Source organism: Hippocampus comes, unplaced genomic scaffold (genome assembly GCF_001891065.2).
Source record: "Hippocampus comes isolate QL1 unplaced genomic scaffold, H_comes_QL1_v1.1 scaffold353, whole genome shotgun sequence".
Classification (NCBI taxonomy): domain Eukaryota; kingdom Metazoa; phylum Chordata; class Actinopteri; order Syngnathiformes; family Syngnathidae; genus Hippocampus; species Hippocampus comes.
Window position 1 is genome coordinate 1 of NW_017804981.1, and position 23,111 is coordinate 23,111.

General features: G+C 43.5%; 3 protein-coding genes across 5 annotated transcripts in view; 1 reads left to right on the forward strand and 2 right to left on the reverse strand.

Annotated features, from left to right (window-relative positions):
• Nucleotides 1-975: 975 nt before the first annotated feature.
• Nucleotides 976-4,952, reverse strand: LOC109529998 (ADP-ribosylation factor-like protein 5B). Its single transcript, XM_019893481.1, has 6 exons — nt 4,558-4,952; nt 3,586-3,646; nt 3,213-3,360; nt 2,608-2,691; nt 2,351-2,502; nt 976-1,670 (listed from the first exon to the last, which is right to left on the reverse strand). Exons 1-6 carry the CDS (start codon nt 4,601-4,603, stop codon nt 1,622-1,624), a joined length of 540 nt encoding a protein of 179 aa, XP_019749040.1. The 5' UTR covers nt 4,604-4,952; the 3' UTR covers nt 976-1,621.
• Nucleotides 4,953-5,445: 493 nt separating this feature from the next.
• nsun6 (NOP2/Sun RNA methyltransferase 6) lies at nt 5,446-10,585 on the forward strand. Of its 3 annotated transcripts, none has more exons than XM_019893456.1 (11): nt 5,446-5,785; nt 6,085-6,240; nt 6,316-6,401; nt 6,613-6,719; nt 7,120-7,273; nt 8,690-8,771; nt 8,973-9,092; nt 9,181-9,325; nt 9,631-9,776; nt 10,104-10,229; nt 10,310-10,585. In XM_019893456.1, the coding sequence occupies exons 1-11, from the start codon at nt 5,711-5,713 to the stop codon at nt 10,484-10,486; spliced, it is 1,374 nt and encodes a 457-aa protein (XP_019749015.1). In that variant the 5' UTR covers nt 5,446-5,710; the 3' UTR covers nt 10,487-10,585. The 3 variants fall into 3 exon arrangements, with proteins under 3 accessions (XP_019749015.1, XP_019749026.1, XP_019749020.1); XM_019893467.1 differs by lacking the exon at nt 7,120-7,273 and adding an exon at nt 8,068-8,221; XM_019893461.1 differs by lacking the exons at nt 7,120-7,273; nt 8,690-8,771 and adding exons at nt 8,068-8,221; nt 8,818-8,899.
• A 2,048-nt stretch (nt 10,586-12,633) lies between these two features.
• cacnb2a (calcium channel, voltage-dependent, beta 2a) overlaps nt 12,634-23,111 on the reverse strand; it is a 31,620-nt gene continuing 21,142 nt past the window's right edge. The window contains exons 3-13 of the mRNA XM_019893335.1: nt 20,460-20,579; nt 18,563-18,685; nt 18,344-18,480; nt 18,144-18,229; nt 17,768-17,787; nt 17,424-17,504; nt 16,632-16,800; nt 16,210-16,361; nt 15,671-15,766; nt 15,395-15,565; nt 12,634-14,275 (exon numbers count right to left, since the gene is read on the reverse strand). Of these exons, the coding sequence (XP_019748894.1) occupies nt 13,574-14,275; nt 15,395-15,565; nt 15,671-15,766; nt 16,210-16,361; nt 16,632-16,800; nt 17,424-17,504; nt 17,768-17,787; nt 18,144-18,229; nt 18,344-18,480; nt 18,563-18,685; nt 20,460-20,579 (1,857 nt within the window). The 3' untranslated portion in view covers nt 12,634-13,573. The remainder of the gene's footprint in view (nt 14,276-15,394; nt 15,566-15,670; nt 15,767-16,209; nt 16,362-16,631; nt 16,801-17,423; nt 17,505-17,767; nt 17,788-18,143; nt 18,230-18,343; nt 18,481-18,562; nt 18,686-20,459; nt 20,580-23,111) is intronic.

The following is a 23,111-nucleotide window of genomic DNA, read 5'->3' on the forward strand; positions in this document are numbered from 1 at the left end:
AGGCGTTTTTGGCCCGAAAAAAACGACCATGTGTAAAACTACACATGGTCGTTTCTTTTCAGCCAAAAACACCTTACTATACTATGTAGTTTTTTTCGGTCAAAAACGCCTTACTGTACATGGTCGTTTTTTTGGGCTAAAAACGTCTTACTATACATGCTCTTTTTTTTCGGTCAAAAACGCCTCACTATACATGGTCTTTTTTTTTCGGTCAAAAACGCTTCACTATACATGGTCTTTTTTGGGGGGCTAAAAACGCCTTACTATACATGGTCGTTTTTTGGGCTAAAAACGCCTTACTTACATAGTCTGGGTTTTTTTGCCAAAAACGCCTTACTATACATGGTCTTTTTTGGGTGGTCAAAAACGGCTTACTAGACATGGTCGTTTTTTTGGGCTAAAAACGCCTTCCTATATACATGGTCGTTTTTTTTTGGCTAAAAACGCCTTTCTACTCATGGTCGTTTTTTTCGGCTAAAAATGCCTTTCTATACATGGTCCTTTTTTTCGGTCAAAAACGCCTTACTATACATGGTCTTTTTTGGGAGGTCAAAAACGCCTTCCTATACATGGTTGTTTTTGCAGCCAAAAACGCCTTCCTCTACATGGTCGTTTCTTTTCAGCCAAAAACACCTTCCTATACTATGTAGTTTTTTTCGGGCTAAAAACGCCTTACTATATATGGTCGTTTTTTTTCGGTCAAAAACGCCTTACTATACATGGTCGTTTTTTTAGACTAAAAACGACTTCCTATACATGGGATTAAATATGGGTTTAAAATTAAAGTGCAATCCGCCGTTGCTGACAAAGCATTAGTTTCTCCATGCAAATGAAGCGTCTTGTGGCACTTCTTACAGATGATGACGCATCGTTGAACTCTTTCAAACCATACATTAAAACTTGAGTGTCAAACCCTCACGCAACTTTAAAATTGTCACCCCTTTTTTGGTTCCAGTCGAGTAACAAAAACACCCGCAGCAGAAAAATATTTAATCATGTCACAAGTAACCCCACAGCCTTTCTCTGCCATCCCATCGGCTTCACCAAACGGACAAGATGCCGCTCAAGGTTAAAGATGGACTTTTGTTGACTCACGTGGCTCAAATACTGCACCGCCATCTTAGTTAATTCCTTCGACAAAAAACAAAAAATGTACGTTGCGTAGTCGCAGACGCACATGAGCACCTTTATCTGGACAAAAAAAAAAAAAAAAAGTCTTCTCCACTCAAATGCTGAGAAAGAATGACATTAAATAGTAGAATTTAAAATACTGTCATTAAAAAAAGGTAACCGCTTCAGTTTGTTCAGGAGAAAAAAAAAAGTTCAAAATAAAAACAAGCACATTTTTACTTGTGGAGCCAAACCCACCAACCATGTCATAGCTTATGTCGAACAAACACTTGAGACAAAAGAGTGTGTGTGTATGTGTGTGTGTGTGTGTGTGTGTGTGTGTGTGTGTGTGTGTGTGTGTGTGTGCGCGCATGAAGTCATCCTTCCACCCATTACCCAAACCAGATATCTCAAAAAGGAGGGGCCGCGTCCGTTCAAAAAAAAAAAAGATGAAAAAGTAGGGGAAAATTCGAAGGAAGTCCATGAAAGAAATTGGGGTGGGGGGGTTCTGCTATCTGAGGCCAGCCCGTGACGTCATCCACTCCAGACCTTGACACAAGCTAGAAAACGAAAATGAGAATCTTCCTTACAATACAAGTCGTTTTATTGTCAAATTATTCTCTTTTTTTGAAGTTAAAATGAAGAATTTTCGCTTGGAAAAGTAGCCCAGAAAATTAGGAAAATTCAGATGCTTTTTGTTATCCATAAAGCCATGTACATTTTTCGATAAAATAGTCTGGAAAATTATAAGCATTGAAGGATTTCTCCTCAAAATTTAACTCCACTTTGTGCCGTTTTGAAAATTATTTTTCCCATAAAATCACTCCTCAAAAATCGTAGGAAGCATTTTGTTTTAACATGAATCCAGTCATTTTTCTCAAAATCAAATTGTTTCAAAAACACTATTTTTTTGTGTGTGTGTGTGTGTGTGTGTAAAATACGATAGACCTGACATACTTCAATCAAGTACAACCGAGCTCAGTTTTGCGCCTGCTGGGTTTAAAAAAAAAAATAAAAAAAACATACGCTAGCATGCTATCGTATTTTTCTGGGTATCCTTCATTTTACCATGCCTCCGTCCGATAATACAAACAGCCTTGTGTTTGTGTTAAACGCAGAACTAGCACCCGTAACTGACGCTACGCTTTTTAAATACGTATGGTCGTTCAATAATTTTGTTCAATTTTTTTTTTCTCATGAGCTTCCAATGTTTATTTTCAGGTGGTGGTGGACGACGTACCCTTCCCCGGTGAGAGCGCAGCAGGACTGGATGTGCCACGGGTGATCTTTAATGGCACTCAGCGTCATATACTTTGAGATCTCAGCCGCCGACATGCAGTCCTTCATGTCCTGCTTGTTGGCGAAGATCAGCACGGCCGCTTTGCGCAGGTCCTGGAAAGGAAGGACGGACAGGCGTCACACACACAAAAATAAATAAATATATATATAAATAAATTTAAAAAAAAAAAAAAAAAGAGGAAGGTCCGGACGGCTTACCTCGTGGGCCAACATCCTGTAGAGTTCCTCTTTGGTGATGACCAGACGCTCTCGATCGGTGCTGTCCACCACCAGGATGACAAACTGCACAAACCACCACAACAAGCCAAGGGAGTTGACGAGAGCTTAGCCAAAAGGAACAAAAGATGCCGCGGGAGTCAAAAGACACGCCCCGCCTTGAAAACGGGTTCCCTCGTTTATCGCAGCGGTTCGGTTCCAAAAATAACCCGCAATAGATGAAATACGCAAAGTAGTTTTTTTTCTTAACAATCATGTTTTAAGACTGTAAAACACACCATTCACATTTTCTCACATTTCTCTCTTTTTTTTTTTTTAAACATACATTATTATTATTATCGTTGACATTTTTGTGAAATTTATTTATTTCACAACACATATAGTTGGGCAACGACACTGTAATATCACATCGTATCGTAGCAACTTTGGTGTGAGAAGACATCACGGGCAGACTTTGTGCTTCTGGGCGTAGTCGGGGGGGCTCTTTGTCAACGTTTAACCTTTGACCTGGAGCAGCCCCCCCAGCTGCCGTGTGAGCAAACACACAATCTGCCTGCCCTCATTCACGTGTCTGTGTGTGCGTGTACCTCGGTGTTGGAGTAGTACGTGTTCCAAGAAGACCTGAGGGACTCCTGTCCGCCAATGTCCCACATGAGGAAGTGTGTGTTCTTCACCACGATCTCCTCCACGTTGCTGCCGATGGTGGGCGACGTGTGGACCACCTCGTTCATCAAACTTACAGAAAGACACATTAAGTACGCCATCTACCTAGCTAGCTAGATAGCTCGAGTAAAAATATATTGCTCCTCAAAGCTAGCTAGCTAGCTAGCTAGCCACCAAAATGTTGATAAACAACACAGTGTGACGGAATGCTGTCCTTTTCATCTGTCCACAGGTGTACACAGAACTGGCAGAATAAGGAAACTAAGAGTCGCCTAATAAAAATAAAAAGTGCCTTACAACTGGTAGAGGATGGTGGTCTTGCCGGCATTGTCAAGGCCAACGATGATCACCTTGTGTTCTGTTAAAAGGGGGAAAAAAAAAAACAAAAAAACTTGTTGTTGTTGTGATAATTTAGTGAAGCCAGTGGCAGACCCGCTATTGTGCTCCCTGCTCATCCGGCAAGGAAGCGTGATTAGAGCCTTCCAGTTCAGACGAGAGTCTCGTCTGAGACTTCCTACGGCTTTGTGAAAGGGCAACAAGTATGTGCACTGTATATACAGTTGACACACCCTCACTCAAACGCCAGATTTTTAGCTAATGAGATCATTTCAAAAGCTTTATCATTACCATTCGGACCAGACAGATATGGATTTTTTTTTAGACTGATGCCAATTCCCATATTTGTCCGATTTTATTCTTTCTAAAAATAAAAGATTTGAATACAAGACGGTATTTTCCACACACGAAAAAAAAAATTCAACTGGTAAAATGAAAAGAAATTCTCAGAAAACAACCATAACTGTTGGCAAAAGAAAAAAAATCATCTGAAATTAAGCACTCGAGTTAAACAATGTTTATTTTTATCCCCACAAGAGTAATTAGTCATAACTTTTAAAATATTTTGGGAAAACATTTTTCCTAGTAAAAAGTTATTGTTCCTCATTCCAAAAACTAATTACCTAAAAAATATATAAAAAATGCTTGAAAACAAACACCTGATCAAGAGTTGTTAAACACGTTTATGATAATTGATCCTTGAGAGGGTCCACCCAGAGTGACGTAAACAACGTTGATAAAACCAAAATTAAAAGTTCCCCCCCCCCCAACTCTCTTAGGTTTGAATACAAATTACCAACTAAAATAGAAGCTCACAAAATAAAATAACGGAGAGTTTATAGAAAACACTGGCACAAAGTCAACAAAAAAGTCTGACAAAACGATTTAGCCAGTCGCATTAGTTTTGTTTTTTTTGATGAACTATTTACGTACCTTGATTACAGAAGAAGCTCCACAGTTTAGCGAATATGAGGCCCATTGTTTTTTTAAAAAATGCCAATGTCCGTTCGTCTGTCCGTTCTTTGTTCCGAACATCCGTCGGCTCGTACCGAGCTGCAACTCCACACACACGGCGGCTAAGCTAAGCTAAGGTGCAAGCTCACAGCGACTTTTCCTGCAAAGCGGACTCCATGCGCCCCTGGAGACATCTCCCAAGGTGGCGGCGCGAGGCGAAACACGACTCGGGTTTTTTTTTTAAATTTTTATAGAGAGTTTTGGTATCAAAACAGCTGCGCAGAATTGCGGTTTGTGCGATGTGCCCGTCCGTCCGTCAGTCAGTCCTCCTCGGCATCTACTGGGCTGGCTCCAGCGGAAAAAAAGCCACATAGTGAATGGATTGCTTCAGACGTCATCACGACACGACGCGTTCACATCTTTTCCCCCCTAATACAAAATGAAACAAATAAAACTATGTCAATAAGCATGACATGAAAAACCCTAGTGACTTTGATAAGAAGACAAATTTTAAAAAATATTGTTCGTTAAAAAAGAGACTTATTTAAGAAACAACTTATGTTTAGGGTTTTTTTTTGTGTGTGTTATAGCACAGAGGAAAGGAGGCCTTTCTGTTGAGGTTATCACACACCGAGACGTACACATTTCTCCAAAAAAAAAATATATGGACAAACATAAAAATGAAATAAAGACTCGGTAGACAAGTATTCTACCACTCGTTGATGGCGTCATCACGTAACCACGCCTTCACGTTTTCCCCGTAAAAAAAATTCCCCTTCACTAAACACGACATGATTTAATGCTACCTATTTCTCATATAGGTACTTTAAAACTAAAAGTTTTGTGCTTTTTGGAATATCTCGCCAGTGACGTATGCGGAAGTGGAAGCACCGGCAATGCCCAGAGCAAAGCTTTGCTGGTGCCTTGCTGCGACAAAAGTGGACAATTTAACACAGTAGAGAGGCGTGTTGTAAAATTATCCACAATGGGAACAATCGGCGAACAATAGTGTGTGTGTAGATCATGACTTTAATTATGCAAACATTGAAGGAGAGTTGTAATTTGCTCTGTTTGTATTCCTCGACGCTGTTGTGTCAACGCTCACGCTAATATCGCTACAAAAACAGACAAAATGTCGGTTTTTCCGAAAATTTCTCTGAGGCCGGAGGTCGCCGATTACCTGAAAGGCGTGTTCATGAACAAGGAGGTATGTTTTGATGAAAATACGCACATTTTCTGTCACGGCAGTGGAAGAAGTCATGATTATCCCAATAGAGTATCGTTTCACTGTGATCCTACACGTGAGGGAGCCTTCGCAATTGGATTTTGTAAACAAAGCCAACATGCTTTGTTTACAAAGCAATTGATGGAAGTAAGAAGAAAAAAAGATACCCTGTATGTTCAATATTGACATTAGGGTGTTTTTATGTGCTGTACAATGTGGTGACTTCAAAATAATGTGCGTTTAAACATTTGACTATTTTGTGATGGAATGAAACTCGCAAGTTGTTGGCGTCCATTGGTCATCGGGAAGCCGAGTGCCATTTCCAGACGCTTCTCACCTGCTTGTCGCACCCTCCGTCTTACACGTGTGTCCGGGCGAGCGTCCACCTAGCGCCGCTGGAAGAGATAAGACGTAAACTGGACGAGGAGCTAAGGAGGGTGAGATTAAAAGAAAAAATTGACCTGTGAGTTGTCAGCAAAAAATATAACGCTTACATTTGTTGACGAGAGTAGCAAAAGTGTGCATCGGAGGAGGAGATCGAGATCGTCCCACATCCCTGCGTTCCGGATGTGCTTCTGATCCCTGTGGTCGGACCTAGGTACGAGTCTGCAGCTATGCTTAAAAAAAAAAAAAAAGAGTTTTAACCCATATTGGGTTATTTTTGAACCCGGCAGTTTTATTTCCTTAAAAGTACAATTTTAAAACTAATTTGAAAATATTTTTCTCTCTAAAATGGTCTTGCTTTTTTCTATTGAAATTCAGAGGAAAAAAAATCCTCAATCATTTTTTTTTTTTAATGACTTTTCCAGATGTGTGCAGCAGCTCAGCTCCGAGGTGGTGGCAGGCGCACAGTGCGGCAATGCTGTGCTAAGAGGCGCTCACGTCTTTGCCCCCGGGATACTCGCGTGTCCAAAATGTAAATACCATTTAAAGGCAAAAATCCAATGTGGTGACATCATCATAAATTAAATGTTTGTTTTTTTTACCCCTTCATAAAATTAATATATTCATATATAAACACACACACACAAAACATCACTCAATTATAATTTGAGAGTAGTTTCTCATCAAAATATTAATTTGTGTATTCACACACACAAAACATCACTCAGTTATAATTTTCAGAGTAGTTTCTCATCAAAATATTAATTTGTGTATTTTCTCAAGATATATTTTTTCCAACATTTTTATAATCCTGCAAATTTAAGTAATAGTCCGTAAAGTTCACAATTTTTTCAGCTCAAAAAAATTACGATTTTCTTCTGCGAAAACAAAATGCTTTCGAAAAAATGTTTTCCCCAAAATTTGTGTTTCAGACATGAAAGCCGGAGATGCAGTGTCTGTGTTCTCTGACGTCGAGGGAAAATGTACCCGCGGAGCATTCAGTTTCTCTGGCAAGAGGACATTTGTGGGAAACGGCGTGGCTGAAAAAGACCGTGCCGACATTTTTGGCACGGGAGAAACCGTTAGGTAGTGAAAAAGTATTTTCGATAACATAATATTACATTCCTAATATCACATTATGCATCTTAAATTATTAACTGTCATTTGTCGAATGCCACGTCAGCCTGACACACAAGATGGGAGATGACAGGGCGAAACGTGAGATTAGCGACCCCAAGCGGATAAAAGTAATACCTGCACCCCATTTTAAAATAAAATGTTATCCGTTTAATTGATTGCATAAGTGGAATGTAAAATTCTAAAAACATTTGATTGCCACTACTTATAATCGTGGCCATAAAGAAAGACTTTTGAATTTGGCTGACATCACACATGACGACGTCTCCATTTTCATACATGGCAATTTTCCGCGGATCCGCGGAAATCCGCCGTTTTATTTCTTAAATTGATCATTTTTGTGAATCGTCTAAATCCGTTGAGAAAATTTTAGGGGCGGTCAGGTACCTTATCGTCGAGTTTTCATCCAAAATGTAAATACCATTTAAAGACAAAAATCCAATGTGGTGACATCATCATAAATTAAATGTTTTTTTTTTTTACCCCTTCATAAAATTAATATATTCATATATAAACACACACACACAAAACATCACTCAATTATAATTTGAGAGTAGTTTCTCATCAAAATATTAATTTGTGTATTTTCTCAAGATATATTTTTTCCAACATTTTTATAATCCTGCAAATTTAAGTAATAGTCCGTAAAGTTCACAATTTTTTCAGCTCAAAAAAATTACGATTTTCTTCTGCGAAAACAAAATGCTTTCGAAAAAATGTTTTCCCCAAAATTTGTGTTTCAGACATGAAAGCCGGAGATGCAGTGTCTGTGTTCTCTGACGTGGAGGGAAAATGTACCCGCGGAGCATTCAGTTTCTCTGGCAAGAGGACATTTGTGGGAAACGGCGTGGCTGAAAAAGACCGTGCCGACATTTTTGGCACGGGAGAAACCGTTAGGTAGTGAAAAAGTATTTTCGATAACATAATATTACATTCCTAATATCACATTATGCATCTTAAATTATTAACTGTCATTTGTCGAATGCCACGTCAGCCTGACACACAAGATGGGAGATGACAGGGCGAAACGTGAGATTAGCGACCCCAAGCGGATAAAAATAATACCTGCACCATATTTTAAAATAAAATGTTATCCGTTTAATTGATCGTATAAGCGGAATGATAAAGTCTAAAAACATTTGATTGCCACTACTTATAATCGTGGCCATAAAGAAAGACTTTTGAATTTGGCTGACATCACACATGATGATGTCTCCATTTTGTTATCATCTTATGATCGTCACACTTTACCACTGCTGAAAACAAGACAAAGAAAAAGCTAGATTTGTGTGGACGGTGACAACTGCAGACACGCGACGATGGCTTGAAATCCCAAGTTTTGAGTTGCCTGTCTTGCGTTCCCAGGGGCGTTGGCGTGCGTATGACGGAGCCCCTCTACCGGAGTCCCTCCTTTGATGGAGTGTTACCTCACCTGGCCTTCCTACAGGTAAAGTCGTGAATCCAAGTTTTGAGTTACCTGTCTTGCGTTCCAGGGGCGTTGGCGTGCGTATGACGGAGCCCCTTTACCGGAGTCCCTCCTTTGATGGAGTGCTACCTCACCTGGCCTTCCTACAGGTAAAGTCGTGAAACGAATTTGGAAATTTGAAGAAAAAAAAAAACAACAACAACAAATAAAAATATATGTCAGAATCTTCCATCTGTGGTGGTGGGCCACGTTCTGGGTCCTCGTCCCGGAGAGCGTATCCTGGACATGTGCGCTGCCCCGGGCGGGAAGACGTGCCACATTGCCGCCCTCATGGAGGATCGGGTATACTGCAAAAGGACATTCCGACCGCCTTATCTCTCTCACATTTGGTTAATTTCACATTTTTATTCTAAATTTTTTTTGTCCTCAGGGTGAAGTGGTGGCCCTGGACAGGATCCGAAACAAGATGGAGCTGATTCGTCGGAATGCCGAAATGTTACAGTTGCGCAGCGTGAAGGCGTTTTGCTTCAACAGCACCAAAGTTGTAAGCAACGACATCATCGGGGATAGAGAAGGTGACGTCATCGCCTCACTTCCACAGCCCTGACTGCAGCTTCCTGAGCTCTTGTGACCATCTTTGTCTTTATCATACTGCCCCCTGGTGGCCATGACGCACATGGCAGAATGAATTCATGATTACATGATGCACAAATTGTTGATATTTAAATTCGAGTTAATTATGTTGTAGGTTGTTTTTTTTAATCGAGTCTGATTGTAGCTTACTTTTTTTTTTTTGCTGTATTTTGGGATGCTCGACCGAATTAACGACATGACTGACCACCATTCCGCTCACCCTTCCCCGTTCTTGCCCGTTCTCCAGGGCCACCATTCCCTCCCGAGAGCTTTGACCGCGTGCTTTTGGATGCGCCCTGCAGCGGTCTCGGCCAAAGGCCAAACATGGCGAGCACCTGGAGTCTGAAGGAGGTTTGCTCCTACCCGCCCCTCCAAAGAAGCCTCTTCCATGCTGTAAGGACACTATGCTTTACTCGCTTTTCGGCACTAGATAGCAGTAAAGAGTCACACTTGCAACACTACTTGCCAGTTGGACAAATTCAGGATGTTAAATTAATTAATACATGACCCGGTGGCATTGTTTGAATAGTTAAGTCCATTCATCCATCCATTACCTGAATCGCTTCTCCTCACACGGGTCACGGGCGGGGCTGGAGCCTGTCCCAGCTGGCTTGGTACAAACATTTATCAACTGCTGAAAGTGAGCACATCTTGTATTCGTCAGTTTAAAATGAGTATTAATACTTGCAGTGGGGAAAAATGTGCGTTTTGTACTTGCAGGCGGTGCGCGCATTAAAGCGTGGCGGCGTCCTGGTGTACAGTACGTGCACGTTGACACTGGCGGAGAACGAAGAGCAGGTGGCCTGGGCACTTCGCACCTTCCCCGGACTCACCCTGCTGCCTCAGGTAAGAAGACCAACAACGCCATCTGGGTTTGTTTTTTTTTGCTCTCCTTGGACGCTCAATTGATTGGCTCGCCTTTCCAGGAGCCTCACGTGGGGGGCGAGGGCATGCCCGGTGCGGGTTTGATCCCGGAGCAGCTCAGCCTCCTCCAGAGGTTCCGACCCGAGTTGAGCTGGAAGGCCACCGCCGCAACGCCCCTCGCAAGCAGGGCTGACAGCGACACCATCGGATTCTTTATCGCCAAGTTTCAGAAAAACTGACTCACCCCCTGGCGGGGATGCTCAGGAACAAAAGTACACTTGGATGCAAATTTTATATATATCAGTGTTTTGATGAATACATTTTAAAGTGTTTACACTTTAACCGATGTTGCTACGTTTATTATGGAACAGGCCATGTCACTTGAAATTATTCACACTGAAATAATGTTGCTGTAGATTTAAACAAATAAGGATCTGTCTTTTCATTTTTATACTGAATTTTTTTTAAAGACCCATCTTTATCTGTATACACAAATAGGGTGAAACGATAATGCTACTCATATAAATTAAAAAAAATAAATCTTTTCATGTTAAAAAAAAAAGTGCTGCGTCATGTCAATAAAATCCCTCTCAAGCGTGTGCCTCTTAGCAGGCAATGTCGGGATAAGCCGTAGAAACAGAGTTAGACGGCGAACGCAGCGGCGTTGCTGTGACAACGGTGACGACACCGTTGCCATCGGAGACGGCGGATTCCTCTCCGGCGCGCGCAGTCCAGGAAGCGGTGGGGGTCACGACAGATATGAATTTATTGGAGCCAGTGAAAATGGAGTTAGCGCATCTTAAGGATCATTTACAGATCTTTGTCGAGCTGGCAGGATTCCCAGGAAAACACCGCGGTGCTCCACTCCGGGCCTATTTTAGTCTCATCACCCCCCCCCCTTGGTGGTGATGTTGCCTTGACGACGGCCCCGCGCGAGCCTACCTCAATTTTTCAGTAGCGTTTAAAGAGCGAAAGGGAAGAAGAAAAACTATTTATAGACGGGGGCTGCCTGGGTGTTTTCAAAAGAGCAACGCAACTATTCTAGGAGCCTTTACGACACGTTTAAAAACTTGCCCTGCTATCAATGTAGCCTTAAAAAAAAAGAAGATATATTTGATGTAGAATTTGAGCGCTCTCCCTACCCTGACGATGCTGATCGATTCTCGTGTGATGTGGAATGGGATAGAATAGTTTCCTTCACCGATCATCTTAAAGTGGTCGAGGTCGACCATTGTAAATGTTACGCAAGCATACATATCGATGATCGGGCCAAATGTGACTTTTGCTGGTTCCACCGTACCGTTAGATTTCAAACTTCTGGAGGTTGAAGTTTCAAAAGCTCCCGAGTGAGATGAAAGAGTGTTTTTACCGTAGAAGCTCAAACATGAATTTGGTGTGTTATCGAACATCAGGAGTGGGCAAATTATGGAATGACGTCTTCTACATGACCAAGGTTTTTTTTTTTTTTTAACCTAAATTGGTTAATTAAAAAGCATGTATCCATTTTTTTTCTTCGCCTTTTGTTCTTTTTGTCATTAAAACGTGCTCAGCTGACTTATTGTACGTAAAATCAAATAAAAGTTAAAATGATAATTACACAATTAGCTGATTCTAATTACGCTCTCTAAATCAAACGTTTTTTAAAAAGGAGTCAAATTATTTTTGGGTTTAACGGACAACGATTGCTAAATGAATTAGAATTACATCAATTATAAATCAAATTCAAAAAAACGGCGTAATAAAAGAGTTTGCATGTTCTCCCCGGGCCTGTGTGGGTTTTTTCCAGGTACTCCGGTTTCCTCCCACATTCCAAAAACATGCATCATAGGTTAACAGAACACTCGAAATTGTCTCTAGGTGTGATTGTGAGCGCCAATGGTTGTTTGTCTCTGTGTGCCTTGCGATTGATTGGCAACCAGTTCAGGGTGTACCTCAACTGCCCGAAGACTGCTGAGATAGGCTCCAGCACACCCGCATGAGGATAAAGCGGTTGGGAACATGAAATCTGAATTAACCAGACAAATCCATAATTAAAATGAAAAAAAAATGTGTATAGTATATTTAGACATTTTCAATTTGGTTTTTTGGGGGGGGGGGGGGGGAACCACATCTCCAAATGTCGTGGCCCCTCTGCCGCAAAACTTTGCCCGCCTCTGATGGACACTGTATTGCATTCCCTCATGCGAAAAGAAGGCGGCGATAGACTTACTGTTCCTCCCACAGCTATAAAAACGCCAACAAACGACTTTCCACGAACACAAAGAACGGCATAATCACTCGACCGATCGATTCTGGAAGGCTGTCTGAAAGATAAAAACATCAGTGAAGTAGTTGCAGGTTGAAAATAGTAACGAAGGGGAGGGAAAAAAAAAAATCACAGCTCAGGACGTGTACAAAAAGTCATGCTTTTTCTTTTATCAAATATGCATATTAGAGTGAACATTCATGCATATCCAGAAGGATCTATGTGCAGATACAGGCGTATGGAGATATAAAAAGCCTCCGTACTCCTGTTCAAATGCCAGACTTTTGTCATTAAAAGAGAGTCAGACCACGTCAGACTCGTTCCACCATTAATGTGACCTAAAACCTTCCAAAACAAACAAACAAAAAAAAGGAAAAATAAAATGTGAAATTGTGTTTCCTCAAGTGTGCACACCCTCTTATAAGTGAACCAATCACATTCGAGCACATGAGTGTCAGTACACACCTGCAATGAAGTCCTTATTCATTCTGAATAAAGTTCAGATGTTCTAGTTGGCTTTCTGATTTTTTTTTAATTTTTTTTAATGTATTTATTTGCTTAGTTCGGGGGCAGCACGGTGGTTGACTGGTTTCATCCGCCGCACAGTGCAGATGTCACGGGTTCGCATCCGGCTGCGGCCTCCCTGTGTGGAGTTTGGATGTTCGTCCCCGTGCCTGTGTGGCTTTTCTCCGGGTACTCCGGTTTCCTGCCACATTCCATGCATTGTGGGTTAACTGAACACTCTAAATTCTCGATAGGTGTGACTATGAGGGTGAAGGGTTGTTCGTCTGTACCAGCGATGCCTTCCATTCACTCTGAATAAAGTTCAGATGTTCTAGTCGGCTTTCCTGACATGGTCAGACGATACTTGGTCTTTTTTTTTTTAAATGACAAAAACCTGGCATTTGAAGAGGGGTGTGCAGACTTTTCAAATCCACTCTATGCTTGTATCCACATCATAGAAACGCTGCCGTCAAAAACCGGAAGGAAGTGGATATAAATAGGATGCGGTGGTTTGGAGGTGTAGCAGCACAAACGGAGGGAGGAAATGGATCCTCGGGGAGGGCAGTTCAAAGGCGGTCTACTGGGGGATGTACGAGTCTCCCGCCCATTCCCCTGCGTCGCCCCTCTTTTTGGGCTCTCTGTTGTAGTGGTGGTGGTCCCGCGCCGGCCTTTGTTGTTGTTGTTGTTGTTGATGGTGATGGTGGTGAGTGCGCTGCTTGTTACGTTCATTGTGGTCCTGTTCGCGTTCCTTGGAACGATGATGGTGGTGGTGATGATGATGGTGGTTGTGGTCCCGGTGGGCTTGCTGGGGCTCTCTTAAGTCCTCCTCCTCCTCTTCTTGCTCCTCCTCCTCCTCCTCCTCCGCCTCTTCCTGCTCGGCGTCCTGCTGCTGGTGCTGGTGGAGGAGCTGAGTGCGAGGCTCCGTGTAAGCGGCGTCCTTGTTCTCGCGGCTCTCGGGGCTCTCCGAGTCCAGAGTCTCCTGCCGGGCGAGGCCCCTGCTTCGGTGGTGGTGGTGATGGTGGTGGTGTCGGTGGTGGTGGTGGTGGTGGTTGTGGTGCTCAGTCCTGGCGGAATAAGAGCGGTGCTGGGCGGGAGGCGGTCCTCTCCTGGACGACTCGGTCCTCAGCGGGCGCTCCTCCTCGTCGGCGCCGTCCTCCTCGCCGTCGGCCTGGTCCTGGTCCTGGTTCTGGTGGTGGTGGTGGTGGTGATGGTGGTGGTACTCTCTGGAGCCCTTCCTCTCCACGAGCGCCTTGTCTGATCGATGTTCGGCTCCGCCACCCTGACGTGGAACGCGAGGGAATATTAGCCAAGCAATGTTGCAATATTAATGTTGGGATAGTTACTACATTTTGTTGTGAATTTGATTGGTCAAATTTATTATTTTTTTTGCTAAAATACATGAAATGCTTCTTTTTTAAATGTAAATTTTCATTCATTTCAATCATTTTAGTGCTTTTTGATTGGCTGGGAGTAATTTTGCCTTTTGTTCTTACTGTATTATATATTTTAATGTTTTTTTTAATTTAGTTTTACTCTTGTATTAATTCTTTTTCATTGTCATTTCAAAATTGCAATTCACGTACCGTATTGGCCCGAATATAAGACGGCCCTGATTATAAGACGACGCCCTCTTTTTCAAAACTCAAGTTTGAAAAAAGACTTTTTGAATACCAAATTCATTTTTATACAGAAAATAATTACAGTACATCTGAAAGAAATGATTAGAACAATATATTTGAGAGAAAAAGCATGTATTTTGCCTCATTCAAATCTTAATATCTGAGCATTTAAAGATGTAAACTAAAATGCAATCACATTCGTAAATGAATGGCTTCTGGTTTTTGAAATGTAAATGACATCATAACTTCTCCTCAGCTGCCGGTTAACCTGGCCGATCTTCGATCCACTTTTCTCCAGATTGTCACGACGTTTCTCCATTTTCTGTTATCTCTTCAATTATTTTCGTCTCTTTTCTTTCTTCCCGCTATTTTTTGTTTTTCTCCTTCGTGCTACCGCTATTTTTATTTTTATTCTTCGTGACAGGGGTTTGCTTTGGCCTGGGGAGTCAAGTTCAGCATTCGCTTCAATGGTATCTGGCGCCATCTAGCGTCGTGAATGGGTATAATGTCTCAACCCCGAATATAAGACGACCCCCACTGTTTCAGTCTTATTTCAATGCAAAAAACACCGTCTTATATTCGGGCCAATACGGTGTTTTTACATCAATATTACAAGATACTATAATTAAAATATAATATTGATAATAGATATTTTGCAATACATGTATTATTCGGCAGCACTAGAACAGCGTCCAATGTCTAATCGACATTGACACAGAATAGCTCGTGTTCAAACCTCAATGCGTTGATATAATTGACACGTGGTGATGATTCGATACCTGCACGCCTGAGGAGGAGGGCAAGGTGGCAGCGGGCATCTTGGTCAGCAGCGGGTCCGGGGCGTCGCAGCTGTTGGGGTGGGTGCTCTTCCAATAGGCCTCCAGGTAGTCGGCCATGTGCTCGCACGCGTCCTCCAGTTGGTTCTCGTCCAGGATGATATCAAACATCTCCTGAGGGGTCGGCCGAGAGAAAACCCATGTCGAAAAGCAAAACGACGACGGCAAAAATAAACAACGAACAAGTGTGGTGGTTTGCGGTTCACTGTGGTGGCTTACGGGCGGGCACTGCGCCAGCTTGTCGGCCGCCACCATCTGGACGTTGAGGTGTTTGGCCTGAGACTTGCCTCGCGACTTAATGAGTCTCTGCAGCACCTGAAACAGGAAATTTAAAAAATATATACCGGTATTTAACAGGCCTCATCTAAAATATTGACCTATTTGTAGTGTTATAATTAATGATGAATATTAAAAAAGTATTTTTATTTTTTAAATGTTATATTTTATTGAAATATTTGTATTTAAATTTAAATGTACTGTTTTTATTTTAATATTTGTATTTAAATATAAATTGTCATAATTTTATTGAAATATTTGTATTCAAATATAAAATGTAGTAATATTTCAAAATAAAAATAATGCTAAACCAATCCTAAATAAATCATAAAAATGCTGTCAAATAAGCTTCTCCGATATGTTGCGTTGGATGTTTCTCATCTCTTAACAGATGAGCGGTTTCCTTCTCCACACAATGTAAATCGACGGGATAGCGTCCACATTGCCATCATGCGGGCGTTCTTCTCTTGAGCGACGCTCACCTTGGGGGAGGTGATCTTGACGTAGACGATAATGGGGGCCAGGGACGTCTTGCCCAGCTGGGATGGGTGGTTGATGGTGTCCGCATCCAGGATGACAAGCTGCAGCGTCCGCGCTAGCTCGAAGATACGTTCCCTCTCTCTCTGGACCTCGGCTAAAAAAAAAAGAGGGACAATTAAAAATATTTGAAGGACATTTGGGGGAATAAAGGAGGCGGCTCAGAGTGACTGGTGACATAAGAAAACGTCACGGCGAGAAGTTGGTTGTTTGGACAATAGCTACATGACAACTTCTTCTGTTCCAGCTAAATGAGCAGGATAGCACATTTTTTTTCTTCACATCAATAATCGATCGTTTCGGTCAGGATCGTTGGGATGTGAAATTTCTCAATTCTCCACGACATACCGCAAGACCACCACCTTACCCAAGTTGGAGCGCGTGTTGGAGCGCTCGATGATGGCGTGCTTGCTCGGATGGTTCAGGACGGAGCGCTTGGCGAGCGAGATGTCCGCCGTGACGCGAGTGATGGAGATTCTGCGGGGCAAAACAAAACAAAAAAAAAACGGCAAGGTTAGACAAGGGCAAGGCGAACCCTCATTTTTATTTTTGTGTCATGTAATGATATGTACATGGAATGGTTGTAAGGCCCAAACTGGAGGCGCACCAATAATTCTTTCTCTCTTTAAATATGGAAAGAGTGAATGCGGCACCTGTGAAGTTGTGTGTGTGTGTGTGTGTGTACTGTAAATATTTGAAGAATACTGCTTGTGTGTGTGTGTGTGTGTGTGTGTGTACACAGATATGTGTTCCCTGCCTCAGACGAGTCCGCGCTGAAAAAACAGAATCCTGCTCGGCCTCAAAGAAGTCCACCATGGCCTATTAAGGGCATGCCTATTTAAAGCAGCGACACACTCGCTTCTCCCCGGGCCAACTTGTTACTCACTCCCCAGGGGAAAGGGTGGTGGGATGGTGGCAATTCAATCATTTTTCCTGTGGCATGAAAATTTCGGAGGGATTTTAATTTTTTTGTATCGGTTACGGTTTGTTTACCCTCGACTGATTTTGGCCCCTCTTCACGGGGCCAAGAAATGTAATCGTCGAGCTGCGCCGCTCGCTGGAAATGATTTAACGTGCTGGCGTTTCGCTTCTTCTTGAGTTTTACCGACCGTCTATTTCTGTAAGATGCCGCACGTCAACGACGGGGCTCAAAACGCACCTCGTAGCCCTTCAGTGACGGTCCAACGAGAACCACGGGCCGCATGGAAGGCACCACATCGTATGGAGGAATGTGTTCCGTCTGCAGAGAGCAAGCAGACCGATTCAAAACGTGGACGCGCAACAAGACGACATTTCATTCAGCGATCATCTCGTTTCACAAGCGCGAATGCCATCGCAAGCTTTGGCCACAAATCAGTGAACAAGGGAGAAAAAAAAAGTCAGGCGTGGAAGCTCAGTGTGTGTCACGTGTCATCGTCATGGCAATCCAAAGGTTCTTTATTTTTCGACATTGGAGGATAGGCCAGAAGAGGAAGGCGGAGTCAGTAGCCATGTGCAACTTACCGACTTCTGCTTCTGCTTGGCTGCGGTGAGCAGAGAGAGAGAGAGAGAGAGAGAAACATTTAAGAAGATGAAGAAACGCGCATGCTGGCGTTGCTTGCCGAAGGACAGGAAGATGCAGCATTCGCCGAGCGCAGGAACTCGGAAAGAAGGAAGTTGCCGCCGTCCGGTTTACCTTCTTAAAAAAGGGCATTCGTTTTTCTTTTGCTAAGGGGGACGTGACAGTGTTAGCGCCGCATCGAGGGGAGCGCAGGTTGACCGGTGGCTCATTGTCGTCGGGGTCTAACCCTGCGGCGTCTATGTCAACGGCTGTCAACGGCGGTTAAGAATGATCAAGGTGGGGAATAGAACAGAACGGAATGGCGGACTGACGACGCGCGACACTTACCGGACGAAGGAGGAGTAGACTTCCGGGAGTTTGAAACTACTTCACCTAAACTTGAGGAGGAGTTTGCTCCCAGTTTGCTGAAACAATACGGAAATGCTGCCGAATGAGATCAAGGCTTGAGAGATGCCCAAAGACGTTTAAAAACGTCTTTGGGAGTGACTGAGTTTCAATATATATATATTTTTTTTTACCTGGAATGGAACTTGCCCTGTTTGGCTCTCTGCTCTTGGAGGACTCGAGTGTTTTCCAGCTTCACCGGACTGGGAATGAAACCGATCTCGCAGCCTTCCTTCACCAGGCGCCCTATCCACCAGTCGTTGTTGAATTTCTACGACAAAGCGACGCAAAGCTCTTCAGCTGTTCACTTCCACCGGGAAAAGGTGACGTGACGCCGCGATCGGGGTTGTCACCTCTTTGACGTGAAGGAAATCTTTGGCCTCGAAGGAGAGCGCCATGCCGGGTACGGGCACATCGTCGTCGTGACTGGGGCTGTAGTTGACGTTTGTGCGGACGGCAAACGCGACTGGTTTTGTCTGCCGGCACAGCGAATGAACCGGATGAACTAGTTGCTTGTCGTGTGCTCGCGCTAGTCTCGCCAAGCTATTCTGATTCTTCATGCATCTCTGAGGGCTGCCATTGTAGCCTGACATCGCCCTCTGCTGTCGTTGACTGGAATTGACGTCAAACTGCCCTCAGGCTCGCATTGCTCACACCGCGAGACCGAGGCCACAAAAAACAGGTGAACTGCGACATTCGCAATGCGAACCACAGAATTCTTTAAAAAATATATATCAATAAATCATCTCTCCGCATTGCGTATCTGCAATACATCTGCAAAACACTTTCTGGACAGACAAACAAGGCTTTGCATGTCATGGGCAAGATCATCACGTTCTGTGCAGATTGTCACATGACTGCAAGTGAAGGTTTCGCGGGGGTGGTCCGGTGTGTATTCCTGGCTTCACAACATCTTAAAAGCTTCATCCGTGCAGGATAGCAAAAGCCTCACGCTCTCACGCCCGCCGACCCAATCGGAGCTCTCCGTTGCCGCTTACGCAACTCGAGCTCTCACTCGGGAAGCCATATTGACAGCGGTGTGTGTGTGTGTGTGTGTTTGTGTGTGTGTGTGGGTGGGGGATGTAGACGGGTGGGGGGTTGTGAAAACAAAATTCAAACGTATGCATCCATGTTTAGGTTCCATGGGAGCTAATTGTTGATGATTGAATACAAATCTTATTCTAAATTCATGGTCCCCCTAATTAAGAGATTATTTTTGCGCGGTTACTCTTTCGGTCTCACTCTTGTTGATAATATTGAGTGTAATTCTACTATCAACCACGAGATAGCGCAACACTTATTGAGCTTGAGACAGCAAATTTGAAAGAACGAAACAGGAAGTACTGTATTTCAGCACAGCCTCGTTTTTGTTCTCATCAGTTGTAATCCTGCTTTTTACGCCTACAGCCCATTTTTTTTTAGGTTTGTCATATCGGTCGCGATGATTGCGACGTTTTGCGGTTGCGAGCGATGTTCACACTGAGGCTTTTTCGCTTCATTCGTTACAACTCTACAACTTGTCTTGCTTTCGCAAGGTCTTCGACGTAAGCGCTAAGACGTTCGAATGATTTTTGCATCTTTAACTTATGCTTGTGAACCACAGACATTTTTTTAAAGGTTATAAACAACCAAAATAATCCTCAAAAAATGCTTGTCATTTATTCAAGCTGCAACTTCTTTTTGTTCCGACATGAACAACCGGAGACCAGATGATCGGTCGATGAAAGACAAGAGCAGAGCTGTCCATTTTTTTTCTTTCGGCTTTCTCATTTTCAATCCATTCCTTCTTTTGCTGAAAAATTTGGTCCTGTATCTTGAGTTTGCAATTGCAAATCAAAGCAAAAAAAAAAAAAAAAAAAAGTCAGAATGACGTATCGCCACACACTAATTGCAACCCTCCCAGAGAACACAAAGCACGGCTTAGAATAAACAGCGCGCACCTCCCACACAGTTCCAACAATTCCATTTTCCTCCAGATCCAGAAAAAAAAAAATGTGGCTAAAATTTGCAAGATAGAGACTCCCCCAACCCCGGCAACACTTTCCTTAATGACCTCAACCATTTCTAACGGCCACATTCTGGCCCGCACAGGTGGCGAACAGTTCTCGAGATGTGCAAACTGCTGCAAAATTTGTTTTGGCTCCGGTGGTGGGTTCTGCACTCGAAAATATTACTTTATGATTTGCGATCTGGTTCTTGTGATAGCGATTTGGGTGCGGCTGCCGGTCTCAGGCACGGCGGGTGGCGTACCTTGGCCTTGTCAAGTTGCGCCTGAGCTTGTCTCTCTGCCTCTCGACGCACTGCCTCCTTGTCCTCCTCCAGAGACACATCTGAGTCCGATGGACGGCTGGTGTAGGAATCGGCCGAACCCTGCGGAGGCGACGCAACACACTTGGTTGATTTGACTTCTTCTCCAGACAGGCAGCTTTTATTTTGCTTTAAAATATTCCAATTCCATCCTGGGATACTTAAGACTCCTGACAAGTTTTTTTTTTTGTCCTTTATGCTTAAAACTGGAGCACCTGAGTTATATAAGAACAACAACCGACTAAAAACAAACAAAAATAAAGCAAAACTAGAGGATACATAAGTAAAGTAAAGCACCTGGAAAAAGAGAGAAAGATGCTGTTGATACAATATTTCGATAAAATAATAATAAAGCACCTACAAAAGAAAGAGGACAGTATTGACCAAATTAAAAAAAAAAAAAAATGTTAGTGCCAACTAAAAACATTTGAAAAAACAAAAACAAAGAAAATATTTAAAAATAAAAAATACACCACCTGCACAAATGCAAAAAAAAAATCAAAATCTAGATGAAAAGTAGGTAAAAGCACCCGAAAGAATACGTCAAAAAGCCGCAAGCATAAAACCTGAATGAACAAAAGAATACAAATAAATGAACAAATTAATGACAAGAAAAAATATATAAATACAGCACCATAAAAGTGAGGGGAAATATGTTACCTGTAAAAAAAAATATATATATATTTTTTTAAATTAATATCAATAAATTAAGATCAATAGCGAAATAAAATAAATACAAAGCACCTCAGTTAATATTGACGTGCTTGCATAAAAAAATTAAAACCTATCAAGCAATCTGCGGGAACAAGAGCGAAAAATGTGAATTAAATCATTTTATCTGTGGTTTTATTGTTCCTGTTTTGATTGTCAGGTGTCCTTGAGTGTTTTGAAAGGCGCTTATAAATAAAATGCGTCATTATTATTATTATTAAAATCAGCACGTGAGAAAAGAAATGAAATAAGTGAAAGTACATTTCTGGGCTCTTATTTTTGTATGACCGTTCTACATTCTGAACATCATATTCTCCCTTCAGCAAAGGCACATTAAACGCATCGAAAACAATCACGAGATGAATTCCAACCCACGGCCCTACAAGGACGTTTCGCTTTCGCGGGTCGAAAGGTGTCGAACGTGCGAGGATCGGAGGCTCGTCCGCAACTTTTGACACCCACTCGAGCTGCTTTTCATTCATCTCGCCGCGCCACCACAACACGCCGCCGTCTGAGTTAAAAATAGCCTTTCCCCCTCGCTCAGCGGTGCCCCGTTCGAATCATCCGGCCGTCGACGGTACCTGATTCACGGGGGATGGCAGCGCTGTTGCGATGATGCAAGGAGAGTCGGACTGGTGCAAAAAAAAAAAAGCGTGGCGGCGGCATGCGGCGCCTGCTTCCGTTGCATGTCTTGATTATTGTGACCGCTGCTGACAAAAAAAGCAGCAGGAACAATACGGAAGTGTTTGTTTGTGTGATCTGCTCATATTCAGCCAAATGCGTCGGAACGGTCGCCCCGACCCGAATCCTATTGAGCATGCATTTCACTTGCCGACGACAAAAAAACGGAAGGGAATATGATCGAGAGGAACTTAAGCTGCAGGCGGAGGATCAACGGGGATGAAATCCAGCATCTGGGAGTTCCTGATTTGAGGCTCCGATTGGCCGCAAAGGATTTGTCATGTTACTTTTGGTCCCTGAAAAAGTGGGAGGCATACATACATCTTTTTTGACTCCAAAAAAATAGTTTGGGATTTTACATTATAGTTCGCTTTTGGACTTTTTTCGAGCAGGTTTGTTCGTTTTTACGAGATTTTACGTTTTCCCCCCGAAAAAGCGTCGTGAAAGCTCAGCGGTAGGCATGGCTTGGCTTCACACATGCAAGAAAGCAGCAGGAACAAACCCGGACGGGGGAAACAACTTTTGCGAGCGCGTTGCTTACGTAGGCATCCGAGCTCTTGACGCGACCTCCCTTAGCTCTTTTCAGCAGGCGGATCCAGGTGGCCTTCATCAGCCACGCTGGTCATTCGGTCTCCCGATGCCGCTACCGCTCACGCTCGGAGTACGCTCGGACCCGCAACCGCTGCGGTCGACTTGACGGCGACAGGTAGTAACGAGGCTGGCGCCGCGGAAACGGCCGCGCCCTTCGAACGCCTCTCTCGGGGTCGGGGATGCCGCTTTCATTTCAGTTTTGCCGCAGCTCCGCTCGACCCCGCCGCTCGATGAGGCGTCCGCGGGAGCCGCCCGCCCCGGCGCGTGATCTCGGCCCGGTCTCCTCGGGCGGCTGCGGCAGGTGCCGACGACTCCCGGGATGAGTCAGGTGGGCGGCGAGGTGTCGCATCCTCCCATCTCCGCTTAGAACGTCTTCTCCTCTGTCGCCGCTGCGCGTGCAAACGGCCGATCCATGCCGACTCTTCTTCCTTGGCGCTAATGAAGCCTCGCAGGTGCCGCCGCCGCTACCCTGACGCAAGCCCGGGCTCTCTGCATTTGTCACAAGCTCGCCTGTGCTATTTCAGTGATTCTGCCGCTCTGTCTCTGTCCACCCCTCCTCCTCCTCCTCCATCTCCTCCTCCTCCGTCACTCCCCACATTTTTTTTTTTTTTT